This window comes from Sinohyriopsis cumingii, chromosome 9 (assembly GCF_028554795.1).
Source record: "Sinohyriopsis cumingii isolate HCF-2022 chromosome 9, ASM2855479v2, whole genome shotgun sequence".
In the NCBI taxonomy this organism is placed as follows: domain Eukaryota; kingdom Metazoa; phylum Mollusca; class Bivalvia; order Unionida; family Unionidae; genus Sinohyriopsis; species Sinohyriopsis cumingii.
In genome coordinates this window covers 35,119,546-35,143,358 of record NC_142969.1, presented here as the reverse complement: position 1 = coordinate 35,143,358, position 23,813 = coordinate 35,119,546, and the positions used below count along the sequence as shown (strand labels likewise).

At 37.6% G+C, this 23,813-nt stretch overlaps 1 protein-coding gene across 2 annotated transcripts in view; it reads left to right on the top strand.

Annotated features, from left to right (window-relative positions):
- The window catches only part of LOC149791533 (CDK5 regulatory subunit-associated protein 3-like), a 110,869-nt gene that overhangs the window by 52,459 nt on the left and 34,597 nt on the right, over window positions 1–23,813 (top strand). For both annotated transcript variants that reach the window (XM_089970062.1, XM_089970061.1), the window contains exon 12: window positions 756–841. In XM_089970062.1, the coding sequence (XP_089826188.1) occupies window positions 756–841 (86 nt within the window). The remainder of the gene's footprint in view (window positions 1–755; window positions 842–23,813) is intronic.

Below are 23,813 nucleotides of genomic sequence, written 5' to 3'. Positions count from 1 at the left end.
GTTAATGTTAGGACTGGTTGACCTGGTGTGAAGATAATGTGACTGGGTGGGACATCATGCTACATGTCTGTGGCATGATGCACCAGTGCTAGACTTCACTATAAAGTGCCACACTGCAGATGTTATAATGATATGACTGAAAAATTGTTAAAGCTAAGTAAAAAAATCCAAATCACACACACACACACTTTTAGATCAGTATATGCCAATGCTATGAGAGTGATACTTTTAGACCAGTGTATGCCATGTTATACATTTAGACCAGTGTATGCCATGTGAGTGATTCTTTAGACCGGTATATGCCATGTCATATGATTAAATCAGTGCATGCTGTGTCATATGTAGACCAGTGTATGCCATGTGAGTGATACTTTTAGATGAGTATAAGCCACTTCATACATTTAGACCAGTTATGCCATGTCATATGTTTAGACCAATGTATGCCATGTCATATGTTGAGACCAATGTATGCCATGTCATATGTTGAGACCAGTGTATGCCATGTCATATGTTGAGACCAGTGTATGCCATGTCATATGTTGAGACCAGTGTATGCCATCTCATATGTTGAGACCAATGTATGCCATGTCATATGTTGAGACCAATGTATGCCATGTCATATGTTGAGACCAGTGTATACCATGTCATATATTTAGACCAATGTATGCCATGTCATATGTTGAGACCAGTGTATGCCATGAGAGTGATACTTGAGCCAATTATTTTGCTGTTATTCTTTAATTTTTAATTGGCAGAGGAAGGAGTTGCCCGAGGGGAAGATGCTTTGACAATATTGGACAATCCAAGAACCAGAAATCTTTTCTTGGATGATCTGTATGAGGTATGTTACTATGCAATGCAGTTACCGTTTTTTTAATGATATAGAGATATTGTGCACTATTCAGTTACTGTATTTTCCAAACGATATTGTACATACTGTATATACTTGCTTATAAGTAGAGTCTAACTACAAACTGCATAAACCCAGATTTGCTGTTGCATAATGCACCAAAAATATGGCTCTTTACAGCTTGTTTGGAGTAATCTGTAGAAAAAATAACATAGACCTTGACCTACCAGCACCTACCAGTACATTATGTAACAGCACATGATGGTATGTGTTCTTTGCAGTTGGACTCACTTATAAGTGAGTCATTATGGTAATAGTACATGGAGTAGGAGCTTGTTTATCCTGACTTTGTTCATCACAGTTAGGTAGGTCAATAACGATCTCTACTTTGTTCATCCAAATTAAATAGGTCAATAAGGATCTCAACTTGTTCATCGCAATTAGGTAGATCAATAAGGATCACAACTTTGTTCATCACAGTTAGGTAGGTCAATAAGGATCACAACTTTGTTCATCCAAATTAGGTAGGTCAATAAGGATCACAACTTTGTTCATCCAAATTAGGTAGGTCAATAAGGATCTCTGCTTTGTTCATCCAAATTAGGTAGGTCAATAAGGATCTCTACTTTTTTCATCCAAATTAGGTAGGTCAATAAGGATCTCTACTTTGTTCATCACAGTTAGGTAGGTCAATAAGGATCACAACTTTGTTCATCCAAATTAGGTAGGTCAATAAGGATCTCAACTTTGTTCATCACAGTTAGGTAGGTCAATAAGGATCTCTACTTTGTTCATCACAGTTAGGTAGGTCAATAAGGATCACAACTTTGTTCATCCAAATTAGGTAGGTCAATAAGGATCTCTGCTTTGTTCATCACAGTTAGGTAGGTCAATAAGGATCTCTACTTTTTTCATCCAAATTAGGTAGGTCAATAAGGATCTCTGCTTTGTTCATCCAAATTAAATAGGTCAATAAGGATCTCAACTTTGTTCATCACAGTTAGGTAGATCAATAAGGATCACAACTTTGTTCATCACAGGTAGATCAATAAGGATCACAACTTTGTTCATCACAGTTAGGTAGGTCAATAAGGATCACAACTTTGTTCATCCAAATTAGGTAGGTCAATAAGGATCTCTACTTTGTTCATCCAAATTAGGTAGGTCAATAAGGATCTCTGCTTTTTTCATCCAAATTAGGTAGGTCAATAAGGATCTCTACTTTGTTCATCACAGTTAGGTAGGTCAATAAGGATCACAACTTTGTTCATCCAAATTAGGTAGGTCAATAAGGATCTCAACTTTGTTCATCACAGTTAGGTAGGTCAATAAGGATCTCTACTTTGTTCATCACAGTTAGGTAGGTCAATAAGGATCACAACTTTGTTCATCCAAATTAGGTAGGTCAATAAGGATCTCTGCTTTGTTCATCACAGTTAGGTAGGTCAATAAGGATCTCTACTTTTTTCATCCAAATTAGGTAGGTCAATAAGGATCTCTGCTTTGTTCATCCAAATTAAATAGGTCAATAAGGATCTCAACTTTGTTCATCACAGTTAGGTAGATCAATAAGGATCACAACTTTGTTCATCACAGTTAGGTAGATCAATAAGGATCACAACTTTGTTCATCACAGTTAGGTAGGTCAATAAGGATCACAACTTTGTTCATCCAAATTAGGTAGGTCAATAAGGATCTCTACTTTGTTCATCCAAATTAGGTAGGTCAATAAGGATCTCTGCTTTGTTCATCCAAATTAGGTAGGTCAATAAGGATCTCTGCTTTGTTCATCACAGTTAGGTAGGTCAATAAGGATCTCTACTTTTTTCATCCAAATTAGGTAGGTCAATAAGGATCTCTGCTTTGTTCATCCAAATTAAATAGGTCAATAAGGATCTCTACTTTGTTCATCACAGTTAGGTAGGTCAATAAGGATCACAACTTTGTTCATCACAGTTAGGTAGGTCAATAAGGATCTCTACTTTGTTCATCACAGTTAGGTAGGTCAATAAGGATCACAACTTTGTTCATCCAAATTAGGTAGGTCAATAAGGATCTCAGCTTTGTTCATCACAGTTAGGTAGGTCAATAAGGATCTCTACTTTGTTCATCACAGTTAGGTAGGTCAATAAGGATCACAACTTTGTTCATCCAAATTAGGTAGGTCAATAAGGATCTCAGCTTTGTTCATCACAGTTAGGTAGGTCAATAAGGATCTCTACTTTGTTCATCACAGTTAGGTAGGTCAATAAGGATCACAACTTTGTTCATCCAAATTAGGTAGGTCAATAAGGATATCTTCTTTGTTCATCACAGTTAGGTAGGTCAATAAGGATCTCTACTTTTTTCATCCAAATTAGGTAGGTCAATAAGGATCTATGCTTTGTTCATCCAAATTAAATAGGTCAATAAGGATCTCAACTTTGTTCGTCACAGTTAGTTAGGTCAATAAGGATCTCTACTTTTTTCATCCAAATTAAGTAGGTCAATAAGGATTTCAGCTTTGTTCATCACAGTTAGGTAGGTCAATAAGGATCTCTTTGTTCATCCCAATTTGGTAGGTCAATAAGGATCTCTACTTTGTTCATCCAAATTAGGTAGGTCAGTTAGGAGCTCTACTTTGTCTTTGGGTAAGACACTTTACTCACCATCACACGAAATAACCTGCCATCAAACATCAAACAGCATGACACAATATAACCTGCTTTGAAATATAACTATTATTAAGTTATCCTGATTATGGCATTGGTTCTATCCAGATTGTGGCTTTGGGTTTAACCAGATTATGGCTTTGAGTTTATCCAGTTTATGGCTTTGGGCTAATCCAGATTATAGCTTTTGGTTTATCCAGATTATGGCTTTGGGTTTATCCAGATTATGGCTTTGGGTTCATCCAGATTATGGCTTTGGGTTTATCCAGATTATGGCTTTGGGTTTATCCAGATTATGGAGTCAGATTTGTACAGATTATGGCATTTAGCTTATGCAGTTTATTGCATGGACCGCTACAGAGGCCTCAATGAATAGAGAATTTGCCTTGGATGTAGAAGGTCATGGATTCGAACCCCGGTAGAGCCATACCAAAGACTTATACAAATGATACTAGCAGCTGCATTACTTGCTCATCATTAAGAAGTTAGTGCTAAGACTGGTTGGCATGGTGTCAGGATAATGTGACTGGGTGGGACATGATGCTACATGTCTATGGCATTATACCCCAGTGCTACATTAAAAATATAAATCACTCACTCACAGATTATTGTGTTATTCCAAACCACATTTTATTTACCATAGTGGTATCAAGTTGATAATATCCATTTAATTTTGAACCACTCCAGTTGCCTAGTGGTTAGAGTGTCCACCTCGGATGCGGGAGGTCATGGGTTCAATCCCTGGCCAAGTTTTACCAAAGACTTACAAAAATGGTACCAACAGATGCCTCGCTTTGCACTCAGCATTAAGAGATTAGTGTTAGGACTGGTTGGCGTGGTGTCAGGATAATGTGACTGGGTGGGACATCATGCTACATGTCTGCGGCATGATGCCCCAGTGCTAGACATCACTATAAACTGCCACACTGCAGACATCATAGTGATATTACTGAAAAATAGTTAAAAGCTACACTAAAATCCAAGTCTCATCTCTCCCGTTTAATTTATTTCAAATCACGTCATGCTACGTGTCTGCTGCATGATGCCCCATTGCTAGACATCACTATAAACTGCCACACTGCAGACATCAAAGTGATATTACTGAAAAATAGTTAAAAGCTACATTAAAATCCAAGTCTAATCTCTCCCGTTTAATTTATTTCAAATCCCATTTATTCCAGACTTAGACATATCCCAATGGTGATAATAAAAACAAGGTCATTCTTTACATATTGTGAATCAATAAAAAATAATCCGGTTTTTATTTTAAGATCTTATCACACTCAAGGCATAGTATCAATTATTTAATTTGTTGAAAATACAACTGTGGATTTCTTTTGACATCAGGTATCCATTCCTACAGTAGTCAGTATAAAACTTTGTTTTGAATGGTGATGGTTTGTGATGAAAAAAATGTTGCCATGCTGGACTTGCTCAACAGTCATGACTCCCTGTAGATGTTTATATTTATATGCAATACACAACATATATAGTGAGATAAACAGCACAGACCCAGATATGTCATCAAATATTGCTTTAGAGGCTCAGGGTCCATGCTGTTTACCAAAAGTCTGTAGTAGACCATAATTTCATAGACCATAATCTACTGTCGTGGTATTATGCAAGGGTAGATATGTAAGAAAGTTATATCTACTTAAATATTTATGTTTTCAAAGTTGTGTACTAGGTCAAGGGAATAAACATTTGATCGAAACCTGTGAGGTCTAGATAAATTAATATTTATAACAATCCATAAGACAGTTTTAATATTTCTTCAGAGATGGAAGTTAACACATTTTTCAAAGAACATCATATTTGTATACCAAACTTTTTCGCTATAATGTCCTTCATTGTAGCACAGTCTTGTTATAAATTGAGTATGGTCATTGATCCCATTTTATCAGATGGTAGTAAAATTACAATGCACTTTATTCGAGGGCAGTTTTATTACAAGGCAGCACACTCTATGGCTACCATGTCCAGTGTAGTACACTATGACTCCAATGGACAGTGTTATTATGAGGTTGTTATTTCAAGGTAGTACACTATGACTCCCATGGACAGCATTATTATGAGGTTGTCATTACAAGGTAGTACACTATGATTCCCATGGACAGCATTATTATGAGGATGTCATTACAGGGTAGTACACTATGACTCCCATGGACAGCATTATTATGAGACTGTCATTAGAAGGTAGTACACTATGACTCCCATGGACAGCATTATTATGAGGTTGTCATTACAAGGTAGTACACTATGACTCTCATGGACAGCATTATTATGAGGTTGTCATTACAGTGTAGTACACTCTGACTCCAATGGACAGTGTTATTATGAGGTTGTCATTACAAGGTAGTACACTATGACTCCCATGGACAGCATTATTATGAGGTCATTACAAGGTAGTACACTATGACTCCCATGGACAGCATTATTATGAGGTTGTCATTACAAGGTAGTACACTCTGTGACTTCCATGGACAGCATTATTATGAGGTTGTCATTACAAGGTTGTTGTGGGGTTTAACACCATTTTTCAGCACAAGATAGGCTATAAATGACGGCCAGTATTAATGGTGGAGGAAGAACCTAGGAAAACCCCGGAAAAACCACCAACCCAGGAGAAGCTGCTTGCAAGCTTTCTCACATGCCCACTTAGGCTGAACCTGAGATTTGAACCCATGAGAGGTGAGATAGATGTGATCCGCAACGGTGAGTGCTTTAGACCACTCACCACTTGGGGCCCCCTCATTACAAGGTAATACACTATTTGACTCCCATAGACAGTGTTATTATGAGGTTGTTGTTGTTGTGGGTTTAATGTCATTTTTCAGCACACGATAGGCTATGCATGTTGGCCATTATTAATGGTGGAGGAAGAACCCGGGAAAACCCTGAGAAGAACCACTAACCCACGAGAAGCTACTGGCAAGCTTTCTCACATACCCACATTGGCCGAATCCTAGACTCGAACCCACTATTATGAGGTTGTCATTACAAGGTAGTACACTATGGCTCCTATGGACAAGGTTATAATGAGGGAATCCTTTTACAATGTGTTTTAATGAGTACATGCCAGAACTAACATCAGACCATGTATACATATTTTTCCTGTGTATAAACACACAGTAACTTGCAAGCAGAATAGACGATGATTTCACATCTCATAGTCCATAGTAGCCCAAATAATATAGACCCAGATCTGCCATCAGCAAATGCTCTTGAAAATTACGGTCAATGCAGTTTAACAAAAGTCCTAAGTAGAAGTGTTATAATGAGGGGTTGTTATTTCAAGGCAGAATACATGGCTGATATGGGCAGTGTTATAATGAAGGAATCTTATTTCATGGCAGAGCACTATGACACCCATGTACAGCATTATAATGAGTGAGTCATATTACATGGCAGTACACTCAGTGGCTGCCATGTACAGTGTTATAATGAGTGATTCATATTACAAGGCAGTACACTCAATGGCTGCCATGTACAGTGTTATAATGAGGGAGTCATATTACAAGGCAGTACAGTATGGCTCCCATGTACAGTGTTATGATGAGGGAGACATATTACAAGGCAGTACACTATGGCTCCCATGGACAGTGTAGTGACGATGGAGTCCTTGCTTGGAACTCATCATTAAGAGATTAATGTTAGAACTGGTTGGCCTGGTGTCAGGATAATGTGAGTGGGTGGGGCATGATGCTACGCGTCTGTGACATGCTGCCACATGTTAGACATCACTATAAACTGCCACATTGCAGACATCATAGCGATATGACTGAAAAATTGTTAAAGCTACATTGAAAATCCAAACCACACACACACACACACACAGAGCTTGTATTGAGCCAGACATTATACACCCAGATCAGTCACCATCTGATGCTCTGGAAGAACAGGGACAATGCTACTAAAAATCTTTAGCATAGTGTAGACTGTAATATACTAGGGTGTATGGTATTATGCAAGGGTAGACAGGGAGAAAGTTACAGTATTTAGAAAAATCATGCATACTGCTTGAAGGGAAATTGCAATTAACAAAAACCCATTAAACCTCAAAATTTGGATAAAACCCCCTCAAAATCAGGGTAAAAACAATGAAACATACATGTGACATTTAAACAAAATATTTCTTAAGAAATGGAAGTTACTATATTCATCAAAGAACTAATGCAAATATTTGCATTTTAATGGAGTTAATATTGACTACTGTTTATTGGTGGAGGGAGTGAACTCTTCAAATCCCTGTCTAGTGCGTCCACTGCAAAATATAGTTCTGCAGCTGTTGCAGTTATTCACAGTTCTCTTTGGAAATTGATAATTTGCTTTTTGAGCTTCCATTTTGATATGTGTTGATTACAAGAACCTCCATTTATGATTTAAATATAAAAGGTTTAAATGAAGAGATTTTAGAACTGCAAACAGTGCATGGCTAGCTTCTGTAACATTACACGTACATCCATTCAGACACGAGCAAGTATTGAAACAAGTATGGAAATATTGACTTTAAGTAAGTGAAATGACAAACTGTACAAGAGCTAATTAAAATAATCCAATTATTTACAGTATCTCAGCCATTGTTATGTTTTTCTTTGTTATCAACCATAAGATTGTATTTATCCTTCACTCTGTCTTTCTTTCTCCATTACTCGTTTATTTTTGGTCAGTTTTACCAGCATTGGTTAGGAGTCATTGTTGGATAACTAAAAGTAAACATTGACTGCACTTGTTTTCCATGCATTGTCTCCCTTGTAGTGATTGTGAAGAAAGAGAGATCGAGATCCACTGAGGTAAAACTGACGTTCTGATTGAGCAATCAAATCAGAGAGAGAGAGAGAGAGAATGGGTTGGGGGCTTGAGATGGGGAAGACTGGCCATATGATTATTTTAATTGTCAATCACATTGTTTCTCTGTTAGCTGATCAGATTGTCAGTTTTGCTATCATGGATCCAGACAGTGATACAAGGCGTAATCTGTATCAGTTCAAGTAAAACTGACACGTGAACACTGAGAGAGAGAGAGAGATGGAGGAAGAACTGCAGACATTCTAATATTTAAAAATGAGATTTTTAGACCCTTATTGTAGGTTAAAAGAAAAAAATGGAAACAAAGCATTAAATAGATTACAGTATATGTGTTCCACCTAATCAAAGAATTTACAATATGATCTATTCACCTTAAGCAGTTATTGCAACTTTGTATCATTTGTATTGTGTAACACCTTAGAGAAATCCCATGGAAAGTATACACATACAACTATCATGACTGGGGTTCTTCTAGGTTGCTTGGTGCAAGTTCAGGTTCAAAGTCTCATCCAGATCAAATTCTTTTAATCACATTTCTGTGAATGTTTGACCCATGGTTTTTAAATCCAGTGCTGTACCAGTTGAGGAGCAATCACAGCTCACTATAAATGTTGTACATATTGTTGTATATATAGTTATGCAATAAACAATATAACTGTTACCATCAGAATTTGCGAAATATTAAAAGTACTGCAATTTTGTTTCCCCAGTTGTAATATTTATCATCCAACTCTATTTTTATCAAGTATATTGCCTCTTTGACAGAAAGATGTTAAATAAACCCTTATTTGTCATAAAATTGTCAAAAATCTAAAGAATTTGGTTGGTAGGTGGGTGGATTGGTATTAGTGACACCTTCTATGCAATATTGACTGTGAGGAAATGGGGGCAAAGTGCCTGTCCCAAAGACACACCGAGGAATTGGGACCAAAGTGCCTGTTCCAAAAACAAACCGAGGAAATGGGAGCAAAGTGCCTGTCCCAAAGAACACACTGAGGAAATGGGAGCAAAGTGCCTGTCCCAAAGACACACTGAGGAAATGGGAGCAAAGTGCCTGTCCCAAAGACACACTGAGGAAATGGGAGCAAAGTGCCTGTCCCAAAGAACACACTGAGGAAATGGGGGCAAAGTGCCTGTCCCAAAGACACACTGAGGAAATGGGAGCAAAGTGCCTGTCCCAAAGACACACTGAGGAAATGGGAGCAAAGTGATGGTCCCAAAGACACACTGAGGAAGTTGTCACAGGCTGGCCTAAACAGGTATCAAGAACATGTGAATGTGGATTAGTATGGTTAAAATTTTTGTGCCAGAATAAACTTGTACTACTTCTCTGTGCTATTTCCCCAATATTGTCAGTTTGCTGTGCTCTATAAAGAACTAGATACATAACCAGTCTGTATGTAATAGAAGAATAATAAATGTGATACAGATATCAAAACCTTTAGAAAAAAGCTCATCAGACTTTTGCATATTGTTGGATGTTATAGAATTGCAAAACAGAAACTGGTTTAAATGAGGTTTCTTTGTTAATATACTCACTTAATGGTACATGTCATTAACAAAAGGTTTGTAAAACTCGTCAGCAGTACAACAGATTTCACTATTAAATGTAAGTGTATGAGTTTGTATGACTGAATAATGATGCATGAAAGGTATGGCCATAATACATAAATGTTATATAGATATGGTAATTCAATGTATATATTCATACATACAGATTACATGTATTTTGGCAGAGATAGAAAAATTGTGTTTCTTTATAATTGTAATATTTCTTCATTCAAATGAATTTAGATGACCTATTTCATGTAAATTCTCATTTACTCCATTCATGCTTACTCTGTTGTGTTCTTTTGTGTTGCTGGTTAAGTTTTCAGTCAAGTCTGAGTTGAAAGTTGAGTACTCATTCTTCACTGGTTAAGTTTTCAGTCAAGTCTGAGTTGAAAGTTGAGTACTCTTGCTATGCTGGTTAAGTTTTCGGTTTTGCCTGAGGTGAAAGTTGAGTACTCTCAGCTGTGTAAACTTTCAGTCAAGCCTGAGTTGAAAGTTGAGTATTGTTTCTTTCTTTTCTGGTTAAGTTTGTGGCAAAAACTTAGCACTCTTTCTTGCTTTGCTGGTTAAGTTTTCACTCATGTCTGAGGTGAAAGTTGAGTGCCCATTCTTGCTTTGCTTATATTAATTTTTTGAACAGGTCCAGAGCTCAAATATTTATTTTTTTCAGACACAAGCCCAGGGCTGGTGCCTATAAAATTTCACAGCCCTGACTCAAATTCTACAAACCCTGACTCTAGTAGCATGTGCCTAAAAGGGCCCTACTTTTTACTGTGATATTGCAATTGTTTTACTTTAAATATGAAAAGAAATAAACAAAGTCATGTTGAATTGGCTTGGTGTGACCTAACTGGATCTAACCTAAACTGGTCAGTTCTGGTGGCAAACATATTTTTCTCTTCAGGTGTGGGATACTTCTCATAGTATCTACAAAACATTTTTGGGATACTTCTCATAGTATCTACAAAACATTCTTGGGATACTTCTCATAGTATCTACAAAACATTTTTGGGATACTTCTCATAGTATCTACAAAACATTCTTGGGATACTTCTCATAGTATCTACAAAACATTTTTGGGATACTTCTCATAGTATCTGCAAAACATTTTTAGGATGCTTCTCATAGTATCTACAAAACATTCTTCTCACAGCTCACATCATATCTAAGCCATTATAAATCTCTTTCCGTAAAGACTTAAATGCCCTTTTCCTTGTTTCAGCATCATATTTCTTGTTCTTCACTGTCATGGAATTTCCCACAACATCATCTGCATTTCTCTCTTTCCATGTATTTGGTGAATTTGAAGTAATTTCAGTTTCTGCATGCTGCAGAAACTTAACATGTTTAAAGATTTAAATGTAAAATTTATAGAGCCATGGGTCCTTTTTACATAAATCAGTTAACACAAGATCTTTAAGGTTCTTAGTTACTTATGTCATTGTACAACAAATGTGTCAGAATGACAGAAAACACATAATCCATTGCACCACTAGAATCTGTGGATACCAGCTCTTTGACATAATGGATTAAAACACAATGTAATAATCATATGTTCTTTAAGATGACAAATTCATCTTGGATACTTTTATAAGAGGCTAATCCCATAATTTATCTTAATTGTAATACAGTCTCATTAGTGCCAATTAATAAGTCTAACCGGTGTTGCATAACTCTTGTATATGCATGCGCAAGGAGCAGCTCAATTATTATTCATTGAAGCCAACTGAGCACTATAGGTAACCAGAGCAATATGTTCTAACACATGCCTCACTTTGTACATGCAGCTTACAGCCTTTAATAGAACTACAGTCAATAGGTGATCTTCAAATTGCTAAGAATTAACAGGACTGAAGTTTTCTCAGGCAAATTTAGATTTTGTTTTTGAGAGGGCCAACAGGCTTTTGGCTTTGAGTATAGGAGTAGCATGATCTGAAATTAGAGGAGCCAAATGCATTGGGCTTTCATAGTTTTTGAGCACTGGTCAAGCCTGAGGGGAAGGTTGAGTACTCTTACTTTGTTGGTCGTTGTTGTTGTTGTGCGGTTTAACGCCATTTTTCAGCACACGATAGGCTATACATGGCGGCCGGTATTAATGGTGGAGGAAGAACCCGGGAAAACCTCGGAAAGAACCACCGACCCACGAGAAGCTACTGGCAAGCTTTCTCACATACCCACACTGGCTGAATCTGAGACTTGAACCGGCGCAGACAGAGGTGAGATGGCAGTGATCCGTAACAGAGAACGCTTTAAACCACTCGGCCACTTGGGGCCCCACTTTGTTGGTCAATTTTTCAGTTAAGTCTGAGGTGAAAGTTGAGTACTTTTGCTTTGTTTGTAAGTTTTCAGTCAAGTCTGAGGTGAAAGTTGATGGATTGAACATCATTATCAAATGTCACTTACATGCAAAACACATAGTTCATGCAGTGTAATGTTTTTTGACATACAAATTTACTATATTATTCCTACCATAAACCGCCAGATATTATTATATATTTAGAAAGTAGTTTCCTTCTAGCTTTAAAATGTTTTTCATCGACAGATTTCATCCTCTCACAATTAAAGGACCTTCTTGACATATAATTACAGTGCCTTCTTGAAAAACTTTCTATGATTTATTCAAAACAGTATTCGTTCAAATGGACCTTTTATATTGCGTTTGTTATTTTCCTGATAATAAAAAATAGGAGAATGACTTGCAGAAACCAACATCAAACCCCAAATTTGAAACCAGTGAGCCATGGTTTAATTTCAGTTGATTATGCTCAGTGTTTATGAAAATACAAAAAAGGAAAGTAGTGGAATGATTATATAGTAATGGTGTACCATATATTCTTGTTTGTAAGTCCAATTGCAAACTGCAGATACCCAGATTTGGGTGTATTCAGGACCTTTTATATTGCGTTTGTTATTTTCCTGATAATAAAAAATAGGAGAATGACTTGCAGAAACCAACATCAAACCCCAAATTTGAAACCAGTGAGCCATGGTTTAATTTCAGTTGATTTATGCTCAGTGTTTATGAAAATACAAAAAAGGAAAGTAGTGGAATGATTATATAGTAATGGTGTACCATATATTCTTGTTTGTAAGTCCAATTGCAAACTGCAGATACCCAGATTTGGGTGTATTCAGTTTGTTAGGAGTAGTAAGTAGAGCAAACAAAATATACCCCAATCTGCCAGTATATTATGCAGTGATAGATTAGAGCAAACAACATAAGACCCCAATCTGCCAGTGTATTATGCAATGATAGATTAGAGCAAACAACATAAGACCCCAATCTACCAGTGTATTATGCAATGATAGATTAGAGCAAACAACATAGACCCCAATCAGCCAGTGTATTATGCAATGATTGATTAGAGCAAACAACATAGACCCCAATCTGCCAGTGTAATATGCAATGATAGATTAGAGTAAACAACATAGACCCCAATCTGCCAGTGTATTATGCAGTGATAGATTAATCAGCAGAGCAAACAACATAGACCCCAATCTTTCTGTGCATTATGCAATGGTAGATTAGATTAATCAATAGAGCAAACAACATAGACCCCAATCTGCCAGTGTATTATGCAATGATAGATTAGAGCAAACAACATAGACCCCAATATGCCAGCGTATTATACAATGATAGATTAGAGTAATCAGTAGAGCAAACAACATAGACCTCAATCTGCCAGTGTATAATGCAATGATAGATTAATTAGCAGAGCAAACAACATGGACCCCAATCTGCCAGTTTATTATGCAATGATAGATTAGAGTAATCAGTAGAGCAAACAACATAGACCCCAATCTGCCAGTATATTATGCAGTGATAGATTAGAGCAAACAACATAGACCCCAATCTGCCAGTGTATTATGCAGTGATAGCTTAGAGCAAATAACATAGACCCCAATCTGCCAGTGTATTATGCAATGATAGATTAAAGCAAACAACATAGACCCCAATCTGCCAGTGTATTATGCAGTGACAGATTAATCAGCAGAGAAAACAACATAGACCCCAATCTTTCTGTGCATTATGCAATGATAGATTAGATTAATGACTGGAGCAAACAACATAGACCCCAATCTGCCAGTGTATTATGCAATGATAGATTAATCAGCAGAGCAAACAACATAGACCCCAATCTTTCTGTGCATTATGCAATGATATATTAGATTAATCAGTAGAGCAAACAACATAGACCCCAATCTGCCAGTGTATTATGAAATGATAGATTAGAGCAAACAACATAGACCCCAATCTGCCAGTGTATTATGCAATGATAGATTAGAGTAATCAGTAGAGCAAACAACATAGACCGCAATCTGCCAGTGTATTATGCAGTAATATATTAGAGTCTATATGGTTAAAATCACTTCTGTATAGCAGTTGACCAGTTTTGTTGGTGTCATACATTATTTATCTGCAAACAGTACAAGGTTATAATTAGTATCAATTTAAATTTTTATGTGACATTTTTCATGCGTGAATTTTTTCAGGTGTGAATTTAGTTCAGCCTTTTTTTATGCTGCATTACAATTATGATCATAATACAGACTGTATTGACTTCAGTACCATGTGAATCTACATGTAATGCATTTTACATTGCAAACAGCATGGACCAAGATCTGCAATAAAATAATGATCTGGAAGATCCATGACAATGCTGTTTAATAAAAGTCCTCATTAGACTACACAACACTGACCTAGATCTGCAATAAAATAATGGTCTGGAAGATCCATGCCCACACTGTTTAATAAAAGTCCTCAGTACACAGCTTAGACCAAGATCTCCAATAAAAATAGTTGTCTGGAAGATCCATGACCTTGCTGATTAATAAAAGTCCTCATCAGACTATTCAGCATAGACCAAGATCTCCAATAAAATAATGGTTTGAAAGATCCATGTTCACACTGTTTAATAAAAGTCCTTAGTTGACTACAGAGCATAGACCAAGGTTTCAAATAAAAAGTGGTCTGGAAGATTCATGCCCACACTGTTTAATAAAAGTCCTCAGTAGACTATGCAGCATAGATCAAGATATATGACATCAAATAATGCACGGAAAAATTAAGCTCCACGCTACTAAAAGTCCTTTGTAGGATAAACAGCATAGACCCAGATATGTCATCAAATAATACCCTAGAGGATTAGGGTCCCTGCTGCTTATTAAAAGTCTGTAGAAGACCAAACATGGACCATAATGTACTGTCACACAGTATTATGGAAGTGTGAAAGGTATACATATTTAAACAAATAATTGTGTTTTCACATTTGTGTACCACCGCTCCGGTGGCCTAGTGGTTAGAGCGTCCGCCTCAGATGCGGGTGGTCGTGGGTTCGATCCCCGGTCGAGTCATACCAAAGACTTACAAAAATGGTACTAACAGCTGCCTCGCTTGGCGCTCAGCATTAAGAGGTTAGTGTTAGGACTGGTTGGCCTGGTGTCAGGATAATGTGACTGGGTGGGACATCATGCTAAATGTCTGCGGCATGATGCCTCAGTGCTAGACATCACTATAAACTGTCACACTGCAGACATCGTAGCGATATGACTGAAAAATTCTTAAAGCTACGTTAAAAATCCAAATCACACACACACACACACACACACACACATTTTTGTACCTGGCATAGGAAATATACAGTGGATCAAATCCTTTTAATTCTTGATAAAATTAAAATTTAAAAACAGAACATAAGACACTTTTTATATTTCTTCAGGGATGGAAGTTACCACATTCTTCAAAGAATAGTGTGTGTGTGTGTGATTTGGAGTTTTATATTTCAGTCCTGTCTCAGTGATGTCTGCAGTGTGGCATGTATCATTGTGCCCCACCCAGTCACATTATCCTGACACCTGGTACATCGTATATTGAGAAAGTAATTGATTTTAGAATGAAAATGTGCACACTGCTTGAAGAAAATGTACAAGTAATCAAAACCCATGAAACTTTGAAATCTGGGTGCAATAAAAAAAATAAAACCATGAAAGATACATGTGAATTTTTTTAAAATGTTGATTCAGAAATGGAAGTTTCATATTCATCAAACATCTAATCCACATACTTGCATTTCTAATGGAGTTCAGATTGACTGTTGGAAACTGTGTATTAATGGAGGTAGTGAACGCTTCAAATCCGTCCACTGCAAAATGTAGTTCAGCAGCTAACCACAGCTATTCAAAATCTTCTTTGGAAATTGATAGTTTGCTTCTTTTTTGAGCTTCTTTTGCATGGCTAGCTTCTAGAACATGCAGCCATTCAACCAGCAACAAGCATTGAAACAAGTGGGGAATACAGTCTTAGCAAATGAATAATGCAGAACATTCAATTTATTTGACAGTATTTCAGCCATTATTACGCTTTTCTTCACCATTAATACAAAGCATATGATTGTTCTTATCCTTCATCTCTCTTTTTCTGTTAGTTTTACCAACTTTGGTTAAGAGATTTTGATGTATGACAAAAGGCAGGAATCTGCTGTTCTTGTTTTTAAATCATTTTCTCTCATAGCTTGTGATGTTGGTCCAGAAAGAGGGAGAGAGTGTATGTGTGATTTGGATTTTTGATGTAGCTCTAACAATTTTTCAATATTATTATCTAGCTGAACATTTTTTAAGTCCCAACTTTTTTGTCAGTAAAAATAATTTATCTTGAGGCATCACAAGAATTACTGCTTGCAATGGTTTATATCAAAAATTATAATTTTTTAAAATTACTTTTATACCTCTTAATTACATTTTAGATACATACTCCTGGTCATCATTATGTAGATCTTGATCTACTACAATTACATAATATACTGGTAGGTCTTGGTCTACACATTTTTGTTATATATATACATGTATTATAGACCCTTACTTGCCAGCAAAATTGAAACAACAGGTCTGTATCAATGTTTTTGGTAGATATAGACCCTTGTCAACACAGTTGCAACAGTAGGTCTGTACTAGTGTTATTGGTACATATAAACCCTTGCTTGCTACCACAGTTTGCAACTGTAGGTTTGTATCAGTGTTATTGGTACATGTAGACCCCTACTTGTCACCACACTTTTAATAGCAGGTCTGTATCAGTGTTATTGGTACATGTAGACCCTTACTTGTCACCACACTTTTAATAGCAGGTCTGTATCAGTGTTATTGGTACATGTAGACCCCTACTTGTTACCACACTTTTGATAGCAGGTCTGTATCAGTGTTATTGGTACATGTAGACCCCTACTTGTCACCACACTTTTAATAGCAGGTCTGTATCAGTGTTATTGGTACATGTAGACCCCTACTTGTCACCACACTTTTAATAGCAGGTCTGTATCAGTGTTATTGGTACATGTAGACCCCTACTTGTCACCACACTTTTAATAGCAGGTCTGTATCAGTGTTATTGGTACATGTAGACCCCTACTTGTCACCACACTTTTAATAGCAGGTCTTTATCAGTGTTATTGGTACATGTAGACCCCTACTTGTCACCACACTTTTAATAGCAGGTCTTTATCAGTGTTATTGGTACATGTAGACCCCTACTTGTCACCACACTTTTAATAGCAGGTCTGTATCAGTGTTATTGGTACATGTAGACCCCTACTTGTCACCACACTTTTAATAGCAGGTCTGTATCAGTGTTATTGGTACATGTAGACCCCTACTTGTCACCACACTTTTAATAGCAGGTCTGTATCAGTGTTATTGGTACATGTAGACCCTTACTTGTCACCACACTTTTAATAGCAGGTCTTTATCAGTGTTATTGGTACATGTAGACCCCTACTTGTCACCACACTTTTAATAGCAGGTCTGTATCAGTGTTATTTGTACATGTAGACCCCTACTTGTCACCACACTTTTCATAGCAGGTCTGTATCAGTGTTATTTGTACATGTAGACCCCTACTTGTCACCACACTTTTAATAGCAGGTCTGTATCAGTGTTATTGGTACATGTAGACCCCTACTTGTCACCACACTTTTAATAGCAGGTCTGTATCAGTGTTATTTGTACATGTAGACCCCTACTTGTCACCACACTTTTCATAGCAGGTCTGTATCAGTGTTATTGGTACATGTAGACCCCTACTTGTCACCACACTTTTAATAGCAGGTCTGTATCAGTGTTATTGGTACATGTAGACCCCTACTTGTCACCACACTTTTAATAGCAGGTCTGTATCAGTGTTATTTGTACATGTAGACCCCTACTTGTCACCACACTTTTCATAGCAGGTCTGTATCAGTGTTATTGGTACATGTAGACCCCTACTTGTCACCACACTTTTAATAGCAGGTCTGTATCAGTGTTATTTGTACATGTAGACCCCTACTTGTCACCACACTTTTAATAGCAGGTCTGTATCAGTGTTATTGGTACATGTAGACCCCTACTTGTCACCACACTTTTAATAGCAGGTCTGTATCAGTGTTATTGGTACATGTAGACCCCTACTTGTTACCACACTTTTAATAGCAGGTCTGTATCAGTGTTATTGGTACATGTAGACCCCTACTTGTCACCACACTTTTAATAGCAGGTCTGTATCAGTGTTATTGGTACATGTAGACCCCTACTTGTTACCACACTTTTAATAGCAGGTCTGTATCAGTGTTATTGGTACATGTAGACCCCTACTTGTCACCACACTTTTAATAGCAGGTCTGTATCAGTGTTATTGGTACATGTAGACCCCTACTTGTCACCACACTTTTAATAGCAGGTCTGTATCAGTGTTATTGGTACATGTAGACCCCTATTTGTCACCACACTTTTAATAGCAGGTCTTTATCAGTGTTATTGGTACATGTAGACCCCTACTTGTCACCACACTTTTAATAGCAGGTCTGTATCAGTGTTATTGGTACATGTAGACCCCTACTTGTCACCACACTTTTAATAGCAGGTCTGTATCAGTGTTATTGGTACATGTAGACCCCTACTTGTCACCACACTTTTAATAGCAGGTCTGTATCAGTGTTATTGGTACATGTAGACCCCTACTTGTCACCACACTTTTAATAGCAGGTCTGTATCAGTGTTATTTGTACATGTAGACCCCTACTTGTCACCACACTTTTAATAGCAGGTCTTTATCAGTGTTATTTGTACATGTAGACCCCTACTTGTCACCACACTTTTAATAGCAGGTCTGTATCAGTGTTATTTGTACATGTAGACCCCTACTTGTCACCACACTTTTAATAGCAGGTCTGTATCAGTGTTATTTGTACATGTAGACCCCTACTTGTCACCACACTTTTAATAGCAGGTCTTTATCAGTGTTATTTGTACATGTAGACCCCTACTTGTCACCACACTTTTAATAGCAGGTCTGTATCAGTGTTATTGGTACATGTAGACCCCTACTTGTTACCACACTTATAATAGCAGGTCTGTATCAGTGTTATTGGTACATGTAGACCCCTACTTGTCACCACACTTTTAATAGCAGGTCTGTATCAGTGTTATTGGTACATGTAGACCCCTACTTGTCACCACACTTTTAATAGCAGGTCTGTATCAGTGTTATTGGTACATGTAGACCCCTACTTGTCACCACACTTTTAATAGCAGGTCTGTATCAGTGTTATTGGTACATGTAGACCCCTACTTGTCACCACACTTTTAATAGCAGGTCTTTATCAGTGTTATTGGTACATGTAGACCCCTACTTGTCACCACACTTTTAATAGCAGGTCTGTATCAGTGTTATTGGTACATGTAGACCCCTACTTGTCACCACACTTTTAATAGCAGGTCTGTATCAGTGTTATTTGTACATGTAGACCCCTACTTGTCACCACACTTTTAATAGCAGGTCTGTATCAGTGTTATTGGTACATGTAGACCCCTACTTGTCACCACACTTTTAATAGCAGGTCTGTATCAGTGTTATTGGTACATGTAGACCCCTACTTGTCACCACACTTTTAATAGCAGGTCTGTATCAGTGTTATTGGTACATGTAGACCCCTACTTGTCACCACACTTTTAATAGCAGGTCTGTATCAGTGTTATTGGTACATGTAGACCCCTACTTGTCACCACACTTTTAATAGCAGGTCTGTATCAGTGTTATTGGTACATGTAGACCCCTACTTGTCACCACACTTTTAATAGCAGGTCTGTATCAGTGTTATTGGTACATGTAGACCCCTACTTGTCACCACACTTTTAATAGCAGGTCTGTATCAGTGTTATTGGTACATGTAGACCCCTACTTGTTACCACACTTTTAATAGCAGGTCTGTATCAGTGTTATTGGTACATGTAGACCCCTACTTGTCACCACACTTTTAATAGCAGGTCTGTATCAGTGTTATTGGTACATGTAGACCCCTACTTGTCACCACACTTTTAATAGCAGGTCTGTATCAGTGTTATTGGTACATGTAGACCCCTACTTGTCACCACACTTTTAATAGCAGGTCTGTATCAGTGTTATTGGTACATGTAGACCCCTACTTGTCACCACACTTTTAATAGCAGGTCTTTATCAGTGTTATTGGTACATGTAGACCCCTACTTGTTACCACACTTTTAATAGCAGGTCTGTATCAGTGTTATTGGTACATGTAGACCCCTACTTGTCACCACACTTTTAATAGCAGGTCTGTATCAGTGTTATTGGTACATGTAGACCCCTACTTGTCACCACAATTGCAACAGCAGGTCTTTATCAGTGTTATTTGTACATGTAGACCCTTACTTGTAACAACAATTTGCAACAGTAGGTCTGTATCAGTGCTGTTGGTACATATAGACCCTTACTTGTCACCACAATTTGCAACAGCATGTTAGTGTCAATGCTATCAGCACATATTATAGACACTTATCACCACGATTTGTGACAGAAGGTTTGTGTCAGTGCTATTGGCACATATTATAGACACTTACACCACAATTTGAGACAGCAGGCCTGTATCAGTACTATTGACACATAGACACTTACCACCATGATTTGCAACAGAAGGTCTGTATCAAGTGCTATTAACACATAGACACTTACCACCATGATGTGACAGCAGGTCTGTATCTGAGTGCTATTGGCACATATTAGAAACACTTACACCACAATTTGCAACAGATTTGTGACAGAAGGTCTGTATCGGTGCTATTGGCACATATTATAAGCACTTACCACCACAATTTGCAACAAGGTCTGTATCAGTGATATTGGCACATATTATAAACACCTATCACCATGATTTGTGACAAGGCCCGTATCAGTGCTGTTGGCACATAGACATCTACCACCATGATTTGCAACAGAAAGTCTGTATCAGTGCTATCAGCACATACCACCACGATTTTTGACAGATTTGCAACAGAAGGTCTGTATCTGTGCTGTTGGCACACAGACACTTGCCACCATGATTTGTGACAGAAGGACTGTATCAGTGTTATTGGCACATATTATAAACACTTACCATCATGATTTGCGACAGGTCTGTATCAATGCTATTGGCACATAGACACTTACCACCATGATTTGTGACAGAAGGTCTGTATCATTGCTTTGGCACATATTATAGATACTTACCACCAGAATTTATGACAGTAAGTTTGGTCAATACTATTGTCACATATTACAGACCCACTGGTGAGTATGGGCAACATCAAATTTTTCCTGCTGCTCTTTGAGCTGCTGTTGTGCCAGGATGGAGTGTGGAGACTTGCTGAATATGGATCCTGAGATCGCCAAAACATCTTTGACAGCTCGTTGTGACAGAATGCCATCACTGACATTGAACTGCAATGTGTGTGCAAAACAGCTGATGCTGTCGATTGCAGCCAGACACATTGCTTTAACCATGTTTGCACCTGCGTCACACAGAAATACATGGATATGAGTTTTTAGAATGCTGTATTCCTCACATAATTTGTCCAGTTTGCTTGCCAAATATTCTCCTGTGCGTGATTCATTGAGAAGCATTGCTGCTAAAATCACATGTTTCCTCTGAAAGTCTTCGTCTGACAGTGTGCCGTAAGACTGAACAAGGCTACGCCAATGGATGGGTCTGACCATGCATGAGATGTCAAACTAACTCAGATTGGGCAGAATCTAAATCACTCACCTTGCTTTGTGTCGCCTTATGCATGTCAGGTATGAAAGATGTGGAAAAGTACTTCCAACTTGGAATTTTATAGCACAGTTCTGCCTTGGCCATCAGATGTTGAAATCCAATGTCTTCAGCAACAGAAAATGGCTGCACATCTACTGCCATGAACTCTGCAGTAGCTTTGTGCTAACTAATATTTCTCAGGTCATTAAATGCAAATGGCTGCTTCCGGTCCAGCATGGCATCAATAGTCAGAGTACTAGGGGTTGCAGCAGCTGCTGAGGTTAACTGCGCAGCATGCTCTTCTCTTTTATCTGCCCGAAACAGGCCATGTTCAACGATATGCTTGCAGCACAAGTACTGGACAAGATTTGATGTCGTATAGTTTTTGGAATCCTTTCCACCTCTGAAAATGCATGCTTTGCAAAGTGTGCAATTTGCTTTGGACTCGTCAACTGCATTTACTTTGAAGTAATTCCAGATTAAATTGCAAGTCGCATGCTGAAGCAGCTCAGCAGCTGGGGTATCCAGGGATAACATTGCTGCCACTGGCATGCCAATATCAATGCTGCATAATATTTGTATGTTATTGTTCAGCTGCTTCAGCATGCGACCACTATTCATTGATTAGCAGCATTGCAGGACTGGCTAAAGAACAGATTAACTATAGTGAGTCATAATTTCATAGTAGTTGGAAATTTCGCTAGCTATCTAATCTGCCTAGCTATTTGCTAATGGGTGTGCTGGAAGTTCAACAGTTACACAAAGCCTCATTGGCTGATTGGCTGCTGTGATTGGGATGAGTGCACGAATGGTATTGATAATTTGTTGTGTGCAGACAATCAGCGGTAGTTTACACAAGTGTGTTAAAAAGTATTTACTTTTAAGAATATATTGTCTTTCAATTAACCCCCAATATCAAATGTTTATTCCTTAATTTAACTATTTAATTCTGATTTAAAATTCAAGCCATGTCAAGATGAATGTTATGATTGAATTTATATTTTGGAAATTTGCTTACATTGGCACTGATTATTTCTGCCGATACCGATTATACCGATTGTTCTATTAATCAGCCCAATTATGAGCATGGCTGATTAATTGGTACAGCTTTAGTGTATTATGCAATGATAGATTAGAGTAATCAGCAGAGCAAACAACAGAGACCACAATCTGCCAGTGTATTATGCAGTGATAGATTAGAGTCTATGTGGTTTGCAGTTTGAACTTAAAATCACTTCTATATAGTAGTTGACCAGTTTTGTTGGTGTCATACATTATTTATCTGCAAACAGTACAAGGTTAAAATTAGCATCAATTTTAATTTTTTATGTGACATTTTTCATGTGTGAATTTTTTCAGGTGTGAATTTAGTTCAGCCCTTTTTAATGCTGCATTACAATTATGATCACAATCCAGACTGTATTGACTTCAGTACCATGTGTATCTACATGTAATGCATTTTACATTGCAAACAGCATGGACCAAGATCTGCAATAAAATAATGATCTGGAAGATCCATGACAATGCTGTTTAATAAAAGTCCTCAGTACACTAAGCAGCATAGACCAAGATCTGCAGTAAAATAATGGTCTGAATGATCCATACCCACGGTTTAATAAAAGTCCTCAGTAGACTACACAGCACTGACCAAGATCTGCAGTAAAATAATGGTCTGAATGATCCATACCCACGGTTTAATAAAAGTCCTCAGTAGACTACACAACACTGACCAAGATCTGCAGTAAAATAATGGTCTGAATGATCCATGCCCACACCATTTAATAAACGTCCTCAGTAGACTACACAGCCTAGACCAAGATCTGCAATAACATAATGGTCTGAATGATCCATGACCATGCTTTTTAATAAACGTCCTCAGTACGGTACACAGTATTG